Here is a 24,653-nt window from a genome sequence, read left to right on the forward strand (position 1 = left end):
GTGTGGTTTACAAGTATGAATTTTGAAGTGACACAGATGCGTCGTTTCAACTTTAGTTAATTTTATAATTATTAATTAATGTTCCTAGTCCTATCAGACCTGTTTTGAGGATGGCCACCTTGGTGGGATTGGTTTGTTTGGAATTGAAAAAAAAGAAGACTACTTATAACTACTATTTACAACTACACCTAACCTACTATACACAGATTGCTTATCAAAGCATGTTCAGATGTCATCAATTTTAAAATCTAATTTAGGAACATTCACCTCTAGGTGAAGATCGCAAATTCTTGTGTCGAAGGGACGATCAAAACCCATCCTCAGCACTCTATTCTGGGCAACCTGGATTTTGTTCCTATGAGTCTGTGCACATGACTCCCACACCGGAGCTGCGTAGAGGATTGCAGGTGCTATGATTTGTTTGTAGACAACGAATTTGTTCTGCGGCAAATCAGCGGATACAGACACCTAACCAAGGCGACTATAGTTTTATCTACATGCGAACGGAAGAGGAGCTTTTCATCGAACAACATCCCAAGATAGGTTACTTCGGCAGACCACACAACCCTTTTGCCATCCATGATTACAGTACAAGAGGGAGCCGGTTTTAGTTTGGGTGATTGCCGACAGACTTCCTTGCGGAACACCTGCTGGGATGGAGAACGTGTTTGAAAGGCAGCCATTAACGATACCCTGAACGACCTTTGCTGAAGCTAGTTACGAGTGATTTTAACAAGATGCAAAGGAAAGTTGAAGTTACAAAGCTTGTATGCAAGCCCATTGTGCCAGACATTGTCAAACGCTTTCTTAACGTCTAGCAAGACCATGGCGGTGGACTTGGATACAGCTTTGTTACTTCAGATGTTATTCATAATCCGTACTAGCTAGTGATTGGTGGAGTGCCCCTTCCTGAACCTGAACTGTTCCGGAAGGAGAATGTTGTTTTCCTCGACAAATTTGAAAGGAGGCTGATTGGTCTGTAGCTTGATGACAATGTTGGGTCCTTACCAGGTTTGCGAATTGGTATGATTTTTGCTACGTTCCTAATGCTTGGAAACTAGTGCAGCTCCAAGCATCTGTTGAAGATAGCGGCCAAAAGAGACTGCAGTTTCATGCTGAGTCTGTTCAAGATAAAGTTGAATTTGCCGTCAAACCCAGGAGCCTTCATATTCTCGGTACATTTCAGTCCTGAGCAAATCTGTTGTACTGTAATCTTATCCGCCGGAGGCACGACACAAGGGGAGGCATCTAGGTTTTGTACGCATTGCGCAACCTGATCTTCGAGCGGACTTTGGATACTCGAGCAAAGCAAATGCGATGAAGCGACATGCTCGCCGATAGCATTTGCTTTCTCCTGTGGGGTAATAAAGAGCCGATCGCCATCATTTTCGACTCTGAGAGGTGGAACGGGTTTTGGATGAGTTTTAAGACCTTGGCTACTTTTCACAATGGTGTGGAGCGGTCGTCCAGATTCTGGACAACACCTCAAAAACTTTCATTTCGGAGAGAGTCCATTCTGGAAGCCTGTTCAGATCGGCCATTTCACGATTTCTGTCCTGATCTCTAGTCCATTGAAACTGGCGTCTACGAACATTTCTCAAGCGAATCAGTAATTGGGTGTGGAAAGCAATGGCAACAAACTTACCCCTCACAGGAACTTGTCGGGGGCTCCCTTAGCTCAGTCGGTAAAGGCGCAGCTACAAAGCAAGACCATGTGGGAGGTGGCTGGGTTCAATTCCCGGTCCGGTCTAGGAATTTTTCGGGTTGGAAAATTTCTCGACTTCCCTGGGCATAGAAATATGATTGGACTTGCCACACAATTATACCAATGCAAAAATGGTACAGGCATCGAAAGCACTCAATTAATAACTGTGGAAGTGCATCTAGAACACTAAGTTGAGAGCACGCAATAAGCTAATATGCGATATGCAATAAGTTTGAAAAGCGAAGAAGAAGAAGAAGGAACTTGTCGACCACATGCCTCGTCAGCCACGGATATGGAATGTTGGAGTCCTTCCAACGCTCGATCGATGTCATATACGGTATCAAGCGGCGGATCTTCGTCGATGTCTCTGTCAACCATTCGTCCAAACTGCACCCAGTTGACGTGGTGGTAGTATTTGCGCAGTCTTCAGCCACCACCGGTTCGTGGTCGGAGCTGAGATCGTTGTGCACCTCGGGCACCTATCCAGGGTAGTGGGATTACTCGCCGGAGAGATGAAAGTTGGTTCGTCCGGAAACTGCGAAGTGTACAGTCCATGTTGTGCGTAGTCGAACAAAAGACATCCCAAGCAACAATTTTGGTTTTATTACGCTCTTGGAGACCATGGTTTAGGTTGAGGAGTTCTTTAAAACCTCGATAAAACTTGCAATGTTACTTGGGATCCGTTCCTTTTCCACTTGTAGTTCCGCCAAGCTTCATGGCGGGCATTCTGGTCACCCCAACGATAAATCGGCAGCTAGTATGAGTGATGGTGGTCAGGTCATTCTTGAATTTGCTTGCTCATCCGTTGTTGGCAGCACACAATCGGCAGTAAACAGCGATGAACCGGACGATTCCAGTTGTCGATTCCACCTCCACATTAAGAGTCTCGATGTTAAAAGTGCGGATGTGAGGCAAAGTGCAGAACTTGACTCCTTTATTAATGACGACCGCAACACCCCCCCCCCCCTTCTCTCTGGTGTGATCAAGTCGGATAATGTTGTGGTCAGGCAACCAGAAGCTGTCACCGGACTTTAGGTGGGTCTCGGTTAGGAAGTCCACGTCGATGCTGTGCTTGCGGAGGAAGTCGGCAAGCTTAATCTTTGTTGCTCTTACAGAGCAAGCATTCCAGGTGACCATAGTTAGCGTTTTGGACGCCATACTGGAAGATGAACTTACTGAGAAGAGCACCGGTCATGTTGACGAAAATTTCCATCAGTTCATCCGCTGAGAACTAATTGGGGATGTTGTTTGGCGCTTTTGGTTTGCTCCAGAATCCAGGGGGTGGAGATCTTTGTCAAGCAGGATCACCGGAAGCTTCTTGAAGGGAGCTGGTTGCAGTCGCGAATTCGCTTGTGTTTGCTGAGGAGCACGAAGAGCCGGGAAATCCTCCGTCCTGAATGCCGTGGTTTTGTCCTTCTTGCGTCCTGGTTGATTGTTGGTTGCCGCCTGCTTTTGGATGCGTTTGAAGACCTCACGTTTGAAGCACTGTCTGTCGGAAACTTGATGCTACAGATCGTACGGAGCATCACCTTGGTGCCGATCCGGCGGAGTTTGTACTCAGCTGCGACGCCCAGCGATGCGAAATCGCTAATCAGTGTTTTGAGTGGCACTTTCTTCACCGACAAACCAACATGAAAGATCTAGCAAAAACAATAAAATTTCTGACCAAAGCACACTACTGACATCTGGCTCCATGTTTGCAGGAAATATTTAGCTATGCCATGAACCCGCATGCAAAAGTTATGAATAGGTTCGTGTCTGATCTATTCTGGACAAATTATTTTTATCTAGATCTAAAAATCCTATGGTTTTGACAGTTCGGACCACTGCACACATTTAAATCGGCCGTTTACGATTTTCGGGCATAAGTCAGAATTAAGTGTCATGTCGGTTTGTCGGTACTTTCTTCACCACCAGTGGAGGAAGGTTCACTTTTGCCGCACTCGGGCGGACAGAATTTTCATTTTCGATGGTGTCGCCGAAATCACCAATGTCGCAGGCGTTTGTCGCAATTACATCGTCGCGTCCACTCGCACCGTCGCACAGTGAGACGAAAGATAAAAAGTGGGACATGACCATTTAAGACGAAGCTATTGAGTGTAGCATTTTGATGTCTTGCAGAATGTTTCTTCAATTTTTGAGTACTTTATTTGAGTGGTGAAAATGTTTGCTTAATGGGGGATTACACTAATATAAGAATAATAACTTTTTTTATGTCTTGTTAAAATCGGTGAACATTTATGGAAACATTGAAGATGGCATCATTTTACGAAATTTTGACGAACACGACAATTTTTTTATCTCTCAGCTGGACGAAGTTACATATAGGGTGAAAAGGAAGTACAAACGGTAGTAGGGGAGAACAGTACATAACGCACCCCCGGGGTAAGACGCACTTTTTCATTTTGTTTTGAGTTTTTCTTGGAATTTTTAATCCAATTCTAGGATTTATCGTGCAGGATTTTGAGTTCAGATGCTATGCTAGAAGTGCTGCTTGATAAGACAACAAAAAAGTTACGTAAAAGCCATGAAAAACACAAATGAAAGTCAGCTGGTGCGTTCTGCCCAGGGGGTGCGTTGTATACCATTCTCCCCTACTCTCGTTTAGTTGTAAGTGATCTAAGACTGCACATTTTTTTCTGAAGAAAACAAATCGCTTTTTTTTAAGGATTTACGTTTGTTATTATAATTTTTTTATAAGAGGCGCATCTTGCAGATTAGCAGATATTAGCAGCTCAACGTTATTTCGTTATACCCGACTGTTACATATACAATTCATACATCCAAGGGGATTTCAACACTGTTTTACTTAAAAAAAATTCAACAAAAAACATTAGTGTGTGCTCTTTACATTTGCGCCAATTAAAAATCACTTTCTCTTGTTTTAATTGCTTGATGCGCTATAACAGGTTTTTTGATTCATTGATTGATTCATTGGCACTGAAAAAGGTTCACTACATATTTGGCCTAATAGATTCACATTTACTCAAATTTCATCCCTTCATTCAATATGTCAACCTCTCGCAACATCACTCAAAAGGTCACGAAAGACATAAACAAGCATGTCCGATGAAATCTGCCATCAATATATTCATAAAAGAAGTCACCACATCACCAAATAAAGTAAACAGGCCCAGCAGGAAAAAAAATAAAGAAAGTCATCGAAAGTAGTCCCTGGGCCCAAAACGACATCGTCAACTGTCTGCATTCTCGAAAATCTCCTTTTCGCCAATAATAACCGGATCACAATAAATAAATAAAATACAACAAATCCCTTGATATCACCAAACCGGCCGACCGCCTTCGTCATCATCGTCATCACCGACGGAGCACTTCCAAAATATCGCACACGCGAAAAAGAAAGAAAGGAAGACAAGTTTTTCACCACACTCACCACCGTCCATGACGAGGATCAACGAATTCTGCACGTCTTGGTTCAGCTGCCGGCAGGACTTGAGCGCCGGTTCCGACTCGCTGGCCCGCACCGTCCGGTTGTCCAGCAGCAGCCGGTGCAGGTTTTCTAGGTCAGCGATCGCTTTATCGTAGGATTTTCGGAATTCCTCAATGCGCTGGAATGGAAAGACAGAGAGAAAAAAAAAATCAAAACTCAAACACTGCATAATGAGATGGCTGTTATAAAAGGAGAATATGTGATATTGATGGTAGGGGGAAAAAACAGAAACTTGATAATAAACGCATAAGAAGACACCGTCAGAGTGACAAAAACATATCAAACAAATTGAGAGAGAGAGAGAGGGTAAGATGAGATCGGAACAATAGTCGAAGAAGGAGAAAGATAAAAACAGGAAAAGTTCAATGAACCGCAGCAGGCTTCGGTCGGTTTGGGCGTGATAACGATTTTAAGGGACGTATGCACTAGTGAAGAAAAAACATAGGAATCTGTTGAAGCAAGAAGCTGAAATTGTCTTCGAAAATTGAAAGTCATTGCCCCATTATTGTCCCTACGAAGTCGGGCGCCGAGTTTCAGTGCAACGCAGCCAGCAGGTCTCTCTCACGGGCTTGCATATCGGCTGGACGGAAGATTTATTGCATTTTCACTTCACCGGCACAGGGGCGGTGTGTATCAATCTCACACACTGTTGAGTTATTCCGCTGCATGTGCATGGGCGAACAGCATTTACTTCGCTTATTTTACTCTCGCTCTGTCTATATGGCAGGCGCGACTGGATGCCTCCATTATCTTCGAAAACTTATCTCAAGTTTCCTGGCTGACTGGCTGGCTGGCTACCGACTACAGCACCGAAACAGGCAGCAGCAGCAGCAGCGACTAGCGGCTTGGACCAACCTATAGCTACAAACTTTCTTCTCTTCCGAACCAATCAATGTCACGTCGCCGTTAATGTGACTACTATGTAACCGGGTTCGTAAGGCGGATATGTTGATTACCGGGAATGTAATTTGTTGCAGATAAGTTTCACATATCGGTTGTCTTCATGACTTGTTCCTTGTGTGATAATGGTTTGAGATCGTGGAATATGTTTATTGATTCATGATCCTCGAAAAACCACTTGCTGGAAGACTGATACGAAGCTCCAAATTAAAAACAGTCCAAAAATGAATTACAAAAGTAAATTTGACTGAAATATGATCCACATGCCACGTAATTTTTTGATGATCATATAGAATCGTCCATGTTTTTCTAATATAATTATTATTTTGATAAGCGGATCCTTTATTTAATTAAACATTATATGTCTTAATTAAAAGATTGTGTGGTATTCGGTGCATTACGGTAATTGATTTTTCCGCATGGAATATATAAATGCCATGGTACTTATGCAATTTTATGTTTCTATGATAAATTCTTAAGAAATGCGTACCTCTGAAAATGATGATTGAAAAATTACATCCTTTAGCAAAATATGAAACTCTCTATGACAAAAGGTCCCAATACAAAATGTCGAAAGGAAAGATTGTTGAATTAATTCTAGTGGAATATACAACTGGTAAATGCAGGGACTTTCTACAACTGGTGGGACACTGGCTTTTTCTGAACGCAGAGCCCCTAAGTCTTGTTCGCAATTTTTGCTTGAACTCTTATGATCTTAAATTTTGTAGTTGATAATCTGTGACCAGAAAAGTTGTCATTGTTCTAAATGATCTGAAATCACTTTGGAAAGCAATTTTTAAACATATTAATCAAATGTTGTGGTTGTACAAACACAGTAATGCAAAGCAAACTGGTATAGAATCTACGATCTTATCTTCAGTATACAAAAACAGTAGCCACTAGGCCACCAAGCCCCTTCATCACAACAAATATTGCTGCCACAATCGTTCTAGCTCGGAGCCATAAACGAAAAAGTATTATAATTCGTACAAGGTGGCCTGACAACTAGATCTCGAATGCTGAGTTTCATCCTTGAGAAGCCGATATCAACCGAAATTCGAGAACGTAAGTGGATATTGGTCGGCCACTCTCTACGTAGGGATGGAAATGGAATCTGCAAGCAAGCACTAGTTTGGAACCCGGCAGGATTTCGCAAAAGGTTAGGTTAGCTTTTTTAAATAAGGAGGTTTTCAGCCTGGGGCTGGTTCGCCTCCAGCGGATATCCTAAAAGAGGCAGAGCATCAACAAGGACAGGCAAGAAGCTTAATGCCCCATAAAAAAGATTGGCAGAAGATATAAAAAATCTAAGTAAATAGTTTTCTAAACCAATTCTAAGGAAAATTTCAGTGCAAAAAATGTTTTCTATCTTATCATGGTGGAACCATGAACCATCTTTCGATTTTATTTGTAAATCCAACAATCTAATATAATCTAATACAAACGCAGCCAGTACGAGAAAGCATTGTGAAAAGTGATAAACCCGTAAAATCCCTTGACAAACTTTTTATTTTCAAAATTGTGTATCTCAGAGATGCCATGGCCGAATAAATTTAAATTTATTTAATATCATTCCGGTGAGTGGTTCTTACATATTTAAGGTTGTACTCACCAAAAGGTCCCTCCCTCTTGCATCATGAATGTGTTGGCATGGGTGTGTTTTTTTCAATCTTTATCATATATCTTACTTATCGTTGCGACAACATATTTATTTTTTAACTCCTAGAAATGATAGAGTACAATCATATGACCGCATACCTACTTTAGAATCATGGATCAATAGATCATAAACGTAACAAGCGACATATCAAATCATATCTACTCGATGAAATATGACCAATAGAACTGAAAACAACAACCAGAGAGGTTCAGGATATTCCGTATTATGGTTCCATATGGTCAAATTTTATATATATATTATAACCATATCAAACGACATATCAAGTCACATCTACTCGACCAAATATGACCAATGGCATTCAAAACGATAACCATAGAGCCATATGGCCCCCGTAGAACTGGTTCCGGATATTCCGGATTATGGTTTCACATGGTCAAATTTTATATCTCTAATAACCATATCAAGTGACTTATAAAATCACATCTACTCGACGAAATATGACAAATGGCACTCAAAACAATAACCATAGGGACATATCGGCACTGTAGAACAGGTTCCAGATATTCAGGATTAAGGTTCTAAATGGTTCAATTTGTTATTCATCTAAACCATATCAAGCGACATATCAACTCACATCCGCTCGACAAAATATAACCAACAGCTCTAACAAATAATTACAGAGCCTTATGGCCACCTTATGGGACCTCCCTTAGCTCAGTTGGTAAAAGCACAGCTACAAAGCAAGACCATGCTGGAGGTGGCTGGGTTCAATTCCCGGTCTGGTCTAGGAATTTTTCGGGTTGGAAAATTTATCGACTTCCCTGGGCATAGAGTATGATTGTACTTGCCACACAATTATACAAATGCAAAAAATGGTACAGGCATCGAAAGCTCTCAATTAATAGCTGTGGAAGAGCATCTAAAACACTAAGTTGAGAGCACGCAATAAGCTAATATGCCATACGCAATAAGCTTGAAATGCGAGGAAGAAGAAAGAAGTATGGCCACCGTAGAACCAGTTCCGGATATCCCCAATTAAATACGACTCCACATGGTCAAATTTGCTATCTATCATAGGCATATCAAATCACATCTATTCAACGAAATATAGCCAATGACACTCAAAACAACAATCAAAAACCACCTTAAACCCGATTTAACATAGCTAAACTGCATCCGACAGATCCGAAGTCGATATGAACAGAATTTCAGCAGCATAAGTGAAGGTAAATCGACGATACACTATTGAGGGGCGGAAACGAAAGCAAGTGCTGGATTAGAACCAGACAAGGTATGCAGCAGAGGCAGCAGGGGATCATGGCAGAGGAGCTGACAGAAGAGCCTCAACAAGCCTCAACGGTGAATATAGCATGTCATGCGCTTTTCGGATACTTTTTCCTTGGTCTATCCAAAGCTAAGCTTGCAATCATCTATCGAAAGCATAAGTCAACCATTTCCAAATGGATTTTTTTCCCGAAAGGAATACAAACGTGACGTGAACAAATTTGGCGCAAATAAGCGGACATGGTTGGTTGAATTGTATCGCTGCAAACCGACTCTTTATCTGGACGAAGCAAAGCGGTTGTTTGAAGACACGTTCCGGGTCGCCATTTCTGCATCATCAATTTGTTGAATCCTTCGCCAGGAAGGGCTTAGCTGGAAAACACTCGAGAGACGAGCTATTCAAATACGTAGCGAAGACGTCGTCCGGTTCGCCTCAGAAATGAGTGAAATCAAATGGGATTATCAAAAAGTAATCTTCCTGGATGAAGTTAGTTTTGATAATAGGTCAAAGCTTAGATCTAGAGGATGCGGAGTAAGAGGTGAACGTTTGATTTGTAGGGGTGAGTTTGTCAGAAAACCCAGAATGTCACTGTTATGCTTCATTGGACAAGAAGGGTTAACTGAAGCATTCTCGACAGAAGGGACTTTTAACAGAGCAAAATTGTTCTAATGCTTTAGAAAATTTGCTTTGGAATCTGGAACGGTCCAGTGCAACCCTGGATTCCATTCTGTTTGGATTCTTGATGGTGCTAGAATTCATTGCGACGCTGCGATAATTTCCTATCTCCGTTCATTGGGTATTTATGCCATATTCCGGCCATACAACTGCCCTTTTTTCAATCCGATAGAATTTTTATTTGGGATGATCAAACGAAAAGTGAAGAGGACGTATCAAGAGAACCATAATAAAAATATTGATCTAGTAGTGACGGAAGTATTAACAGACTTCTCGAAGTATGAATAATTTATTCAAAAAATGTGGATATATCAGAGGAGGAAGGTTTGACCCAACTGTTGGATTGAAATGTTATCTGATTTATCTTGGTTTTGAATACAAGAGGTTTGAAAATAATTAATAAATTATTTGAAATGCAGAAATAACATATCAATTCGGTTTCAATTCATTTTATTGTAATGGCAAATTCAAAAGAAAATATAAAATATTAGTCTCTATGGTCCACGTATTCGATGTTACTGACATTTCCAGCCAGAGAAGCTCCAAAATCCAGCTCGTTGAATGTGACTGCTTCTTCCGCTACTGAGAGAATTGATTCGCCAATCTTTTTTCAAAAGCCGCATTTGAAAAGTTAAGCATTCAACGGTTTTTCAAGATTGTTAAATGTTTCTCTTATGAAGATCCCAACAAACATTGGGCGTTGAATAAGAGCTTATTCAGGCAAGAACATGCTTCTTCAGCTAAAAAATAGCTTATTCAGCTGTTGATCAACTTGAATTGTTTGTTGGGATGATTTCATCGTGATACCCTACATTGACGTTGTGAGCCACGGTAAAGTTCTGACGAATTTGCCTCAATCGCGGCAGCTATTTGGCTGTGAAAAGCTTCACAAGGCTTTCGTTGATACAAGGGTCGGAAGCAAAAATGGCATTAGTCCACATCATCCATGCAACATCCACTGCTTGCCAATGATCCCCGTGCGTTTAGCGTAAGTTTTCAACTAATAGTCCAACAGATTGTTGGACGCAGCACCAGCTCTATCTCGTTCCTCGGGTTCTAAAAGAGTGTCCTTGGTCCCCTTATGGACTGCCTTGTTATTTACGGAAAGAGAGTACACGTGCAAGAGAAGATGAATCTCTTTGTTCTTCCAGTTTTGCAAAATTGTTGCTGTGATTTTGTTAACGGTATGTGACCTGTGACAAGATTTGTCGTTAAATAATGCGAAACGACTGAAATCTGGGGCACCACCATTTCCATCGCAGACGAAGACGACCTCACGTTTGAGAAACTGTTGGGACAACAACCAACAGTTTTTCACAAACTCCGCGGGAAAGTCTCTTGAAACTCCCCATTTACCTGCAGCTTTTCCTGAACTCTGACCCTTAAACTCACGAACCGATACCAGCAGCCAACAGCCATACAAACCACTAGGCAGCATAGATTGAGCCACGATTTTAACCGGTTAAATTCAATTTATAATCTACATTCACGGCCAGATCATCATCACAATCAGAGATCAAGCGTTCTTCTCCTCCTTGGCCAACTTCGAGATATTCCTACTCGTCATCGGGGTTGGAAAGACGCGACAGATTTTCTGTTTCCGGATTTTCCGAAGCTTTCCAAGCAACGCCGTTTTTGGATTTTCTCCATACTCTTGCAATCTGTGCAATTAAAGAAATCGTTTGATTAATAATTCCACAACTGATATTTGAAAATACTCACCTAACAATAAACTTTTCCCAAGACTATTTATTCCGGAATGAAGCTGATAGGAAAACAGTGGAACAGAACAATTGAATAAGGGAAATGTCTCTAATGTTAGCCTATGGATCTAATATTCGGCCCATCGCTAAAAATCTGCTATTTATCAATTGTATCTAGATGAACGCGTCATTGGGACGATACTAATGGACATTTTTAAAATTTAGTCGATTGCTGAATTAATGTATGGGCCTAAATTAGGGACACTTAGGCCGACATTACATACATTTCCCCTACAATCAGACAAGCGCGTAAGTGGAAAATAATCAAAACAAATCAAGAAAAACGATCAAAGCATGCACGCCTGTGAGTGAGGTGAGGGACCGTGGCTGAGAAAATAATTTCAGCTCAGGAGTCTACTAAGGTGCAAATTGCGCAATATTAGACTCGTATATTTTAATTTCACCATTAGGGTGACCATTTCCGTGTTAGGGTGGTCCAAAAATAAACCGCATAAGTTCTTTGAAAAACTTCTTCATGTCAATGACATCAAATCGCATTTATCGCATCGACATTTAAAATATGGGTATTTTCGGAATCAGGGTGATGCCTAGAGACTGTATATCCATGTTAGACGCCATTTTTAAGCCCAAGATGGTGGCTTCCGGTTTCAGAAAAAGTGAAAAATACTGTTAAATACCTTTCATTATGGTTTTTTTTTTCAGGATCGGGGTGCCGTATAGAGACCGAAAATCAATGTCCAACACCATTTTGAAAACCAAGATTGTGGTTTCCGTTTTCAGAAAAAGAGGGATATACTGTCAAGTACCCTTCTGTATCTCTTATGCATGATGAATCAGAGCGATAAGAACCCACCATTGTTTTTCAGTGAATGTAAATTGATTTCACTGAAAAACAATAACATGTTCTGCCAGCTCTATTTCGTCATTCATAAGAGATATAGATTTTAGGTATTAACAAAAGTTGTAGTTCATATCAAAAGCTACAAAAGCTTTATATATCATTTTACGGTATTCTGTTGATGAAAAAAGTTAGAGGCAAATGAATGTTAATGAATGCACGAAATGAATGTAAATGATTTTCCATCCCTGGTGGCTCCAGCATTTGTTGGAAATTCGGTCCTGGTGAGTTTTTCACTGAAGTCGTTTTTACCAAATCAGCAGCCAATTTCGAGAAAAAAATTACAGCGGAAAAACGTAAAGAGATCCTGTGAACATAAAGAGAAATCCAAGACAAACAGACGTAGCTCTTTGACTAAGGTTTTCTTGAAAATATTGTACCTCAAACAATAAGACCTCAGCAATGACATTTCCCGAATTTCTCGTGGAAAACAAGCTTGCTCGCTAAGTCCCAAACAATGTTGCATGGAAGGTAAACAGAATATATAGAAACGTGAAAGTGATCCAATGCCAGCGCTGCTGTGTGTAGATCGTGGAAATTATAATATTCAAATCAATCGTTAAATGCGGGAATGAATATCCAGAATAAAGAGCTACGCCTGTTTGTCTGTGGCTTGTCACAAATTCACACTTTTCTCAACATCGGACACGTTTATGATTTGTATTGGGCAACTCAAACAGAATACTTTTTTTGGAAACTGCAAATCAATTTGACTACTGTTCAAAAAGTTAACTTACCAATCAAGTTGAATAATAACACTAGTTTACAAACAAAAGTAAAGCATAATTAACTTCAATGTTTGATCTATGATTTTTATGTAAAATGCGCTGAATTTCACTTTTAATTTGGCATTAAAATAATTGATATTGCTTCATTACAGCCGGAGATATTTGTATTTTGGTAAATAAAATCTCATTTTTTAGCTGTATCCAGAAAACTATCCTATTGAGATTTTTTCTGACTACATTTTTGGATTCAGCGCACGATTTTACATGGGAAATGACCATCAGTGTACAAAGTTCAAATATGCTGTAAACTAGTGCTATTCACGATGCCTCGCAAGCATATAATTTAATCAAATTTTAGAATGCACTGTTTTAAGAACGACAGTTTTTGATACTTTTTTTGTAATAAACAGTGAATACCAAAATAGCCTATTCAAACTGTACTACCACAAAATTTCTTTTTTGAACTGTCTAACCATGGGCCGGTCTTACCCCCAGTTCCCCTACATGTACACACTTATCCATTTAGTAATTTTAACCAAGTTTTTGAATTGCGGAACTGTTCGGTAAAATTTAAAAAAATTGTAAAAAAATTCAAAGTTGAAGAAATGCATTACGAAAATTTACAGACTTAATTCTGTTAATCCCGTTTAATATTTTTTTTTCGATTTTATCGAATCTTTACGAATAACGGTCATTTGAATTTTAACCGAGTTTTACAGTAATTAAAAAAACCAGTAAAAAATACTGACTCCTGTAAAAAATCTAAGTGTGTATATTTGTACCGCTTCTTTTAGTGTAATCCATATTAACCATACTACCAAAGTAGCATTTTAAGTTTTATGAAGTAATACAAAACTTCTATAAAACAACATTCATAAAACCCTGGTCAAGGCTACTTTGCCATTGATGCATCCACGAAAACCTCATTAAGAATAGAATCTGTCTAGTTTGCCCATTCTGGAGAAGGTTCCAAAGGGTATATTTTCGAAGCTCTTCAAAATTGATTTACTGCAAAAAGGTTGTATGACGAACGTATTGAGAACCATTTTAATCCCGTATTTAAGCTACAATAAAAGCTATTTGGCAACAATAAAAACCCTTTTAAAGCCATTTTTGCTAGCCACTTGCTGAATCTACTATAAAAATTATCAATCAAGATAGAAAAGGATTCATAAATACCAACCGATCGTAACAAAATAATGGAAATGTAATCTAATCATATGAAAAACCTATTCAATTTTCAAAATTATTAAAATTGTTCTCTTAAAGTGGCATAAAAGGTGCCATATTAAATTTTATGTGAAATTTACTTGAAAACGTCGAAAAAAATAAGTCCGTCCTCGGAAAACGTCGATTTTGTTTATTATTTTTAATTGAGAAAAAAAAGTAGTTATTCTTCAGATTAATCATTAAGCTCAGCCGAAATATTTTTTATGATTATCGTATTTCAAATATCTGCTCATTGCTAATTTGATCAAAATAAAGTTATGTCCATGGAATTACACATTGAATACGAAGATTGTAAAAATCAACAAAATAATTTTAATATGGCGGTGGCTTAAAATTTGGTTTTCATGGGCCATTTGTGAAAAAGTTGTTTACTTTAATGAAATCCCCAACAAATTCATAAGGTTTTGAAATGGCTTTTAAGAAGAAAACTTCCTGACTGAATTGTATTTATATAAAATCATTTTGCTTGATCCTAACCCTTTCAGATTTATGGCAGCATTTATGGAGGCAAATTTACCTGCAAATATCTTTCGATAGTTGCGTTGTTCGATTACAACAGCGTTCTTCCAGGCGATTTTCTCCCGTTGGATTGGAAGCAGTTACTAAGGAAGTGTGCGGCACTGTTTTGCAGCATTTCGCCATAGTTCGCATATATAATGCAACAGCTGGAAGCTCAACCATTCCTGTAAAAGATCCCCTTCTTCCGGATGGTTCCCGAATTGCACCATCAACCGATATGGCAATTGCTTATGAAGTTTATGATTGATTTACAGAACAGTTTTATGGAGGGATAGAGAGCTGCTTTTAATTTATTTTCAAAACAAGAAAAAAATTGACTTTCTCGACAGACTACAAAAGGTTTTTAAAACAGCAATAAGCTGAATTTTAAACCAGGGATGTTTTAAACTTTGAAATCCTGTATTTAAACTTAATGGATTATTCATTTCCTTTATAAAACCATAATAAATCAGAGTGGATGCCAAGTAGCTGCTGAATTGTTACTTGGGTACAGAAGTCATGATTGTTATTTCGAAAATTGGCAAAAGTAAAGGTGCTGTCAAAAGGCGTGCGACAAATCATTATAATAATTTTGCTCACCAGCCGATTCTGTATCCATTGGTCGTGGTTGTACACGGCGTTGCCACCCAACTCATCGGGAAGCTCACTCAGCTCGAAGTACTTGACGAGACGTGATTTCGAGATAACCGTCGGCTGAAAAGAAACGACAAAAAAAAAGGCAGTCAGAAGTAAGTCAACACTGAATGAGAGAAAAACATAAAAAAAATCACCGATAAGATGAAAACAGAAAAGCAAACGAAACGCGCCCATTCGGTTTATTACCCCGTTTGCCCATTTTAGGCATCCAAAATCATCCTATTCATCATTATACCCATCTCCCAGAGTGTCAGTTGCGTCCCAGAGCATGGTAAGCTAATTAATTTAATGTTATTGATTTATTGAGGTTAAAGCTTTTTGATGGACAGACAAAGATACATTCCGTTGGGTGAAAACAGGTAGCTCTTATCCAATATCAGTGTGACCGCATGGCTAGGGAAGTGTGTGATAAAAAAAAATTGTGTTCACCAGGACTACCCCAGATGGGACTCGAACCCACAATCCCCGGCTTAGGAGGCCGGTGCCTTCTCCATTAGGCCACTGGGGCGGCGGTGAGAGGCGGCCGCTCGCAACCAATCCGTTTCTATTCTCGTTCTGGTTTACTGTGAGCGAGCGAAATCAACTCGAGCTCACCCGTACAGGCTGCTTTGTTTCTCTCGAAGGCCACAGGAAATTAATAACACATTCAAATCCCTAAATTAATTTGTAGCTTATAATGTCATCACTGATGTTACTGTCGCGGGCCTTGCCTTTGTGATTGGGTTTAAATTTTAAAGATTACTGCACAACAAATGCCGGTTACTAGAAATATGTTAAGTTAACATCAGTAGCTTAATAGATAACATCGTGACAATGGATCAGTAGAGCAAACACGTGCGTGTGTCGTGCCGTTGAATGATACCCCGAATGTTTACATTGAACGGTTTTATTTGTGTAGGAATTTTTCGTGTGGCGTTATGCCATCGTTTTCGGATACCTAGAGATGGAAAGCAAAATACAGTGAATCCTCCATTTATGCGGTGGGTGCTGTTTCTCGTTTGTCCTACAACCAATTACACTGATTTTTTGTATCTGGTTAGCAATTGACAAAATTGTTTTTCACATAGTCACTGATTGACTTGATCCTCAAGAAAATCTTTGTCAAAATCTTATTCATGTTTTTGGTAACAAAAGTCAAATTTCATGCAGTCAGAGTCACATTATTGTTAACCAAGCAGTTCAGGGCGTAGATGCTTGTTCACTTTAACGGTTCACTCATGTCATCTTATTTCGTTTCAAATTTAGCTAATATGTTCACAGTTGTCACTGTCAATTGACATGGTTTGCCTTGACAATGACTGTTAGATCAAATGAGTGACCAAAGCAGAATTTTGAATATCGCCAACCATAATCTAGTTATCTACACAAAATCAGCTCACTTGGTTCCGGGACAGCCAAGAAATAGCGGTGGGTGGATGGAACCACCCACCGCATGAATGAAGTGATTACTGTAGTGGAAGATTCACACCAAAAAAATACAAAACAAAACAAAAAAGCGTGCGAAACTGAGATTTGACTGACATCTGTCTGAAGCGACGGCCAAAGCATGGCACAGTACGCTCCAAATTGATGCTAATAAAATAATTATAGCTTCAATGGTGGTCCGCGATGCGATTACTGCAAATTGAGTTGATTTGTGTCTCTGGTTGATCGTGAACGAATTTTGATTAGCGATTTAAATCAAATGTGGTAATCGGTAATAGTTGGATTCGATTGCAACTGGGTCGGTTGAGGCTGGATCAATGCGACGGTTCTTCTCGCAACTTGGGTTTGATCTCTTGGCACTGAAGACGTTAATAGTTTAAGCTATAACTTTCAATAGCACTCTGATGATCTATTATATCACATGAACATTTTAGGGGGTCGGAGTTGAGAAATGTCCACGGTCCATACAAATTTTTAAAAAATTCCACAAGAACTATGGTACGTGGTATGTGAACAGCCCCTAATCCTCTTGGTTGATACTTTGAGGCTTGAAAAAATTATTTTGAGAATCATACACTGCCGATTAATCTGACTCACATTTGAAGTCCGTTCCTTCAAATCCGTAAAAACGTATATCAGTCATTATAAAAAAATTTCCCCGACTTTCCAGGAAACACTTTTCGAATACGTTCGGGAATTCTTATTCCCGGATGGTTTTTTTGGCCGTATTATTTCATCCAGACTCCTAGATGCTTGAGCTTTGGCGGTAAGAATACTGACCGGAAATCACCGACGAACCGACATGCCTCTGCACGGCGAATGAGAATGACCCAAATTTGAGTTTAGTTCACTCACCGACATGCCTCTGCACGGCGAATGAGAATGACCCAAATTTGAGTAAATTTGGCTCATGGTTTCCTGTGGAAAACCTCAAAAATCTGCCGAAAAATGAGGAAAATTGACGAAAATTTTACTCAATCTAGGAGTGATACCAAGAGACTGAGTGAATCCAATTTTTACTTTTCTCATACTCGGGAAGTTTTTCCTTGACAAATTTGGAAAAACCTGGAAAAACATGAGACAAGTTTACTCATCGCTGAGTTCCTGCACTTTATGTGATTTATGAGTTAACTATACTATTTAGAGCATTTCGTTTGTCCACAATTCGTTTTTATCAAGTGAACGATTCGATCTGTCAAATGAGGTGAGACGCAAACCAAGCCAATATAGATTTTACGTGTATTCGTGTTCTTGATCGGATGAGTAGATAGCGGTAGTGTTTAACGTATTTTAAATATGGCGTCTTTTGAAAGAATTTCAGCAGAATGACATTGAAACTTTTTTTTACTTTAAATAATCTTCATTTCTTGTAGGGTGCATGTCCCTGACCTCGGTCTAATATGAAGCCTTCAATTACATTTTATTCCAATCACTATTGTCTAAACGGTCACTTGTTCCGTGTGGGGTTGGGAGACAGCAATCTCTGTGAATGTGGACAAGGTTACCAGGACGCTGATCACATCCTTTGGTCTTGTGCGGTGGAGTCAGATCACATTTTTATGATTCCTTTCGGGCTCGAGGTAGACAACGTAATGTTCCAGTTCGGGATTTTTTAGCTAGACGCGATCTGGAGTTTATAAAACTCATTTATGTTTACTTTAAGAATATTAACCTCAGATTGTAAGTTTGATTAACCTTGCGTTTAGTTTGTATTTTGTACGCGTGGGTTTTTTTTTTCAATGTTCGTTTTCAAGATGAATAGAAATAATGTCATGTTGTAGGATTAATTAAATATTTGTATCGTAAACCACATTTCAAACTTCCTTCTTCCTTTTCTCATCCAAAAAAATTTAAATTTCCACTAACCTCGAGACAACCGCGAGTACTCGGTCCAGTTCCTTTAACTTTAAATATAAGACAGTAATAATGTATGACGAAAATGATAACTCGACTCTGTAAAGTTTATTCGATTGAGCCTGTACAAATAAAGTAATTATTAAAAAAACATTTTCTGTCATATCTTATTTAATAATTGTACTGAAAACCATATTTTATTGGCATAACGCAAGTTTTAATAATCTTATTATTTGGACACGACCGAAAATTGTAAAATTCACTATTTTAACATGAAACTAGCCAGGTACTATAAAACGGGGTATCTTTGATAATGCGGGTAACTTTGATCGTATTGAAGTTTAAATTTACACGCTGCGCTTTTTCCAAATTAGGAACATTGGTTCCATATTGTAGCTTAGGGCATTTCCGTTGATATCGTATATAGTTTTTATATAGAATGTGTTACAAATTTAACAAACATATTAATAAACAATTTTCGTGTTGTTCACCTGTTTGAAAAAGCACCCAAACCATCACTTATGAAATGTATTACCAATGCAGCCATCACAAATTCAATGTTGTATTCTTATTGCTTATGATGTTTTATGATTATATACTCATTAAAAGTTTCATATTTAAAGAACTAAATTGTTTGAGTTTCACGTTTTTTTTTCTACATTCATCGAGCATTATCAAAGTTACCCCAAATCAAAATAATGATGTTCTGTCAGAAAACTAAAAAAATAGTGCAAATGGTTTAATTTCCGTTAAACATGATACTAATGAATTCACTCTTGGATCCTCAGTACTTGTTTTAAAAATATAAAATTTGAAAAACTTGCATTGCTGTAAAAAATATTTAGAATAAATATACTTTAAAAAAAAATCAATTGTGGCAGATAGAGTTGGTGTGGAATAATAATAATAAAATAAATAAATAAAAACTTGAGAGGTGAGTCAAGTAATGAAACACTCAATTTGAGTTAAACTAAATTAGCGTGAAAGAAGTTAGATGCGATCAAAATCTCATGCTTAGTGAGGGGAAATTCTGACACAGCAAGCAGTGCTGGGTAAACGAGGGGAAAATACGGAGGGTATAAATACGAGCTTCCTAAGCTACCTAAGCTGGAGCGGCTTGGGCTCCAACCTGAGGCCGTGTTCCAGATGAACCGGCGTCCCAACCAAAACACCAGCTTCCGTGATCAGTTGTTTCTGGTGCATTTCACGAAGGGATCCACCAGTCTTTCGGCTCTGAGATCCGGGATCTGTTTCAGGTCATCATCAACTGAGCACTACAAACCCCAGCATCGTGATGTAACGCAGTGTATGAACTGCCTCTCATATGGCCATGGCACCAAAAACTGCCACATGAAGACAAACTACGGCAAGTGTGCTGGAACTCACTCAACTGCGTCCTGTGAGCAAGATGATGACATCGAGCCAACGTGTGTCAACTGCGGTGGAAACCACCAAGCCTCCAATCGCGGATGTCCCAAGCGAGTGGAGTTCATTAATATCCGTCGGAAGGCCACAATCAACAACCAGCTTGGTCGCGTCCGTAATCATCGTTCGCCTCCTGTACTCACGGAAGTCCAGTACCCAGCTCTCCAGCCCCGTCGACATGTTCCGAACCTAGCCCCGATTCCGCTCAACAATCAACAAGCCAAACCTGCGAGTATCCAAATGGTGCCCAACAGTCGGACAGTTCAGCATCGTCTCGCTGTTGCTGCGGCCCAGCCAATTTCAGGTTCATCCACCGCCCCTGGTTTATCATACGCTGGTGTTGTCTCAGGTGAATCTGTCGACGATTCTCTGTTCACCTCGGAGGAACTTGTGACGCTCGTGACCGAGGTCATCATCATCATGCGTACCTGCAAGACTCGATCTGTACAGCTTCATGCTGCCTTGTCACTCGTCACCAAGTATGGACCGTGAAGCTATAAAAATTGCAAGTTGGAACGCTTGCTCACTGGCGAACAAGCATAGAGAGCTACTCGATTTCCTCAACACCAAGGAGTTCGACATTGCTATCATCACCGAGACGCATCTGAAGCCCGAACTGAACGTATTCCTTTCCGACTTCCGGCTCATCAGACTTGATCGCACCTGTTCTGGAGGTGGAGGAGTGGCCATTGCTGCAAGACGGAACATCAGTTGCCGGCTGCTACCAAACTTCCAGCTGAAAACAATTGAAGCCATCGGAGTGGAGGTGAGCACATCACTTGGCCCAATCACCATCATCGCGGCCTACTGTCCCAAGCAAACCAACATCAGGGACGAGTCGTCAGTGGCCCTCCGCATAGACATCATCAAACTCACCCGGAGGAGCGGGAACTTTATCATCGCTGGCGATCTAAACGCAAAACATCAAGCTTGGGGCAACGGTCGGAGCAATAGAAACGGCATCATCCTCAATGAAGACCTGCAAGAGGGTTACTATACTATCTTGGCCCCGGACTTTCCCACCCGGTTGAGTCGGTCTGGGGTCCATGCGACCATCGACATCTTCGTAAGCAACATGGGACACAACATCTCGCAACCTGTGGCATTCCAGGAGCTGAGCTCGGACCACTACCCGTTGGTGGCCGAAGTTGGATCCTCGGTAATCCGATTCGAAGCTTCCCGGCGCAACTACCATCGAGTCAACTGGGCGCAATATCAACACTGCGACACAACCATCGACTACGATGTCCAACCGGGGACGTCGGAAGATGTTAACCGGTGTCTACAAACCATCGAGGAGGCGATTTCCCGGGCCAGGGAACAACACGTGCCAGTATCCAGACAGGTGAGTAACACTCTGAACCTTGACAGCCCTACCAAAGATCTCATTAGACTCCGTAACACCATTCGTAGGCAGTACCAGCGTACTGGCCTGCCTAACTTGAAGACCAATTGTAATCGAATAACAAAGATCATTCAGGCCAGGTTGGTGGATCTCAGATATAACGATTTTGCTATTAAGATCCGCTCTCTCCCAGATTGTGCTAAGTCCTTCTGGAAACTTACAAAAATTCTTAAAAACAAGCCTAGGCCCATTCCCCCACTGACCCCACTGGATCGTCCTGGCGACCCAGTGGTACATCTGATAACTCCTGAAGAGAAGGCTGCCGCGATAGGTCAACACTTCGTCAGCTCCCATAATCTCGGACAAAACATCATCAGCCCTCATGAATCTGAGGTTGCTAAAAATGCAACCAATCTTCTTCAGATTCCTAACATTTTTCCAGAGGAATCCGAGATTACGGATCTTAAAACATGAAGGCCCCAGGTTTCGACAACATCCTGAATCTGGAACTCAAACACTTGAGTTCCAAATCCTACAACCATCTTGCACCGATTTTTAATCAGTGCCTCAGACTTGGCTACTTCCCCTCGTGTTGGAAGTCAGCTAAAGTCATACCCATCCGGAAACCTGCGAAGGATCCGTCCTCTCCTTCAAGTTATCGACCAATCAGCCTCTCAGGGTTATTAAAACTGTTCGAAAGAGCACTGTACCACTGGCTCCTAACATCTGCCGATGAAAACAACTTGTTACTCGAGGAACAGTTTGGTTTTCGGAAAGGTCGTTCGACCGTCCACCAGCTGACTCGAGTGACAAACATTCTCAGACGGAACAAGTCTGTTTCAAAAACACCTGCCATGGCGTTGTTGGACGTTGAAAAAGCGTTCGACAATGTCTGGCATGATGGCCTGGTGTTCAAATTGCAGCAGCACGGTCTTCCAATATTCCTAGTGAAGATCATAAACAACTATCTATCAGACAGGACGTTGCGAGTCTCTCTGAATGGCATCACATCGGATGCTTTCAACATTGGTGCCGTGATTCCACAAGGAAGCATCCTTGGCCCCATCCTATTCAACCTGTTCACCTCCGATATGCCGGCTCTCCCTGATGGTGGATCGTTGTCTCTGTTCGCAGATGACACATAGGGTCATCGGAGCTCTTACTGCCAAACTTCAGAGAGGCCTGGACGTCCTGTCTGAATATTTCAACAGCTGGAAGATCCGTATCAACGCGGCAAAGACCCAGGTCACTATCTTTCCACACTCTAAATCTCCTAGACTTGTTCCGTCGGAGAATAACAAGATCTGCCTGAATGGCACAGTGGTGGAATGGTCCAAAGAGGTCGTGTACCTCGGGCTAACACTAGACAGCAAGCTTCTTTTCAGGGAGCACGTTGACAAAACAAAAACCAAGTGCAACATCTTGATAAGATCGTTGTATCCACTTATCAACAGGAAGTCAACCCTGTCCCTGAAAAATAAGCTTGCTGTCTACAAACAAATCATCCTTCCTGTAATCGAGTACGGTATGCCAATCTGGGAGAGTTGCGCAAAATGCCATCACTTTTAACTCCAAAGGATCGAGAACAAGATCCTTAGGATGGTCCTAAACAGTCCCCCGCGGACTAGACATTCTGAGATCCACCTCCTGGCTGGAATTCAGATATTAGAAGAACGGAGAGTATTCATCCTGGAAAGGTTCAGAGACACCTGTCTGAGAACAAATCATCAGATCATACGTGATCTAGCACGTTAGGTTAAGTTATACTCGTATCCCCCAAAGGGATATTCTGTAAACTAGTTGAAAAACGCAAATATTAAATTAGAATATCAAATTAAACAAAGATGAAGAGCCAAGTAGGCTAATCAATTAAAATGATAAATCAATGTACTGCCATAATCAACAGAAATAAACATAATTTTACTACTCGTTGAGGTCATTCTTGTGACTATTTAATGTTGAAAGCAACGGACAAGCGGTAGCAACAGCAGCAGGAATAGCAGCATAGCAGCAGGAACACCAGTAGCAGTGGAAGCGGATCAGCCGAGATTCCGTGGACGTGTTGTGAATCATGAGCAATCGACGTTTAAAGTTATTATTTTCATTCGGTTCATAGGACCTTATCATATCTTGCTCTAGAATCGACTTAAAAATTGAGTGGGGTTTCACTCATAATCGCAAATCGTCGTCAGACAATCGACGAAAAATTTACTCAGTCCAAGAGTATACTAATAGACTGAATGAAACCTCTCTCAATTTTCTTCAAATTTTATACGTTTTTCCTGGAAAACCGAGGAAAACTTTACTAAGTCTTTGAGTGACCTGTCTTTTTGCGAATTTGAGTGAACGGAACTCAAATATATGTCAAATATGACAGCCGTGTGCCTTATGAAGTTAAATAATATTTCTTAAACATACTGATTAATGCTAAATCTTAAAAAAAAAAAAATCAAAATATCTTTCCTTTCGATTAATATTCATTTTTAAAATCATCACAGTTACTATGAGAGAGAGAAGGATTAGTATTTTCCATTTAATTCCACTACTTTATTTGCTTATCCTTGACAGATACGCGTATTTCGTCTACAATGTGCAGACTTCTTCAGTGTCTTGTACTAATACTCGACTTATTAGTACAAGACACTGAAGAATTAAATGGAAAATACTAATCCTTCTCTCTCTCATTATACAGGTATTCCACTAAGACGCCCACATTCATCAGGATCACAGTTACTGTTACCCAGTGAGTGGCAATGATAAGAAAGAAATGGATTGGTATGTTTTAACAGAAGGTTAATCACTCTGTCCTTATGGTAGTCAGTAAGTTTCATGGATGGTTTTGTAACATTGATCAACTTTAGCGGCGCCGGTGGTGTAGTGGTAAGCGTGATTACCTCTCACCCCAGCAGGAATGGGTTCAATCCCAGTCGGCGCCGCCGGGATGTTCTGAGGCATAACATCTCTGATCACGTCTTCCTTCGGAAGCGAAGTAAAGCCGTTGGTCCCCGGTTCATGAGTTTGATGGGTCGATAGGTAGGGTCCAGGTGTGGGAGCTGCCTCCCTGGCGTCGGTAGCATTGGTGCTCAGCACGGAAAACAATATCGACGGAAAACAAATCAAGGAAAAAAAATTGACCAACTTTATGTAGAATATATCGCGAATGAAAAGAAAGTTTAACAAAGTTTACAATTTGTATTTCCGAGCCACTATCATTGCCAATGTCGACAATTCCATT

General features: G+C 40.4%; 1 protein-coding gene, 1 non-coding gene and 1 pseudogene across 2 annotated transcripts in view; all 3 read right to left on the bottom strand.

Moving 5' to 3' along the window:
* Window positions 1–24,653, bottom strand: part of LOC135708352 (SEC14 domain and spectrin repeat-containing protein 1-B) — a 96,302-nt gene that overhangs the window by 54,046 nt on the left and 17,603 nt on the right. Inside the window, exons 3-4 of the mRNA XM_065230408.1 lie at window positions 15,313–15,426; window positions 5,100–5,274 (exon numbers count right to left, since the gene is read on the bottom strand). Of these exons, the coding sequence (XP_065086480.1) occupies window positions 5,100–5,274; window positions 15,313–15,426 (289 nt within the window). The remainder of the gene's footprint in view (window positions 1–5,099; window positions 5,275–15,312; window positions 15,427–24,653) is intronic.
* Window positions 10,266–11,072, bottom strand: LOC135708525 (uncharacterized; annotated as a pseudogene).
* On the bottom strand, window positions 15,805–15,877 carry TRNAR-CCU (transfer RNA arginine (anticodon CCU)). Its single transcript has one exon. It is a non-coding gene; the product is annotated as a tRNA-Arg (tRNA).

The sequence above is a fragment of the Ochlerotatus camptorhynchus genome, unplaced genomic scaffold (genome assembly GCF_037179485.1).
Source record: "Ochlerotatus camptorhynchus isolate MF236.1 unplaced genomic scaffold, CSIRO-AGI_Acam_v1.1 ptg000330l, whole genome shotgun sequence".
Taxonomy (NCBI): domain Eukaryota; kingdom Metazoa; phylum Arthropoda; class Insecta; order Diptera; family Culicidae; genus Ochlerotatus; species Ochlerotatus camptorhynchus.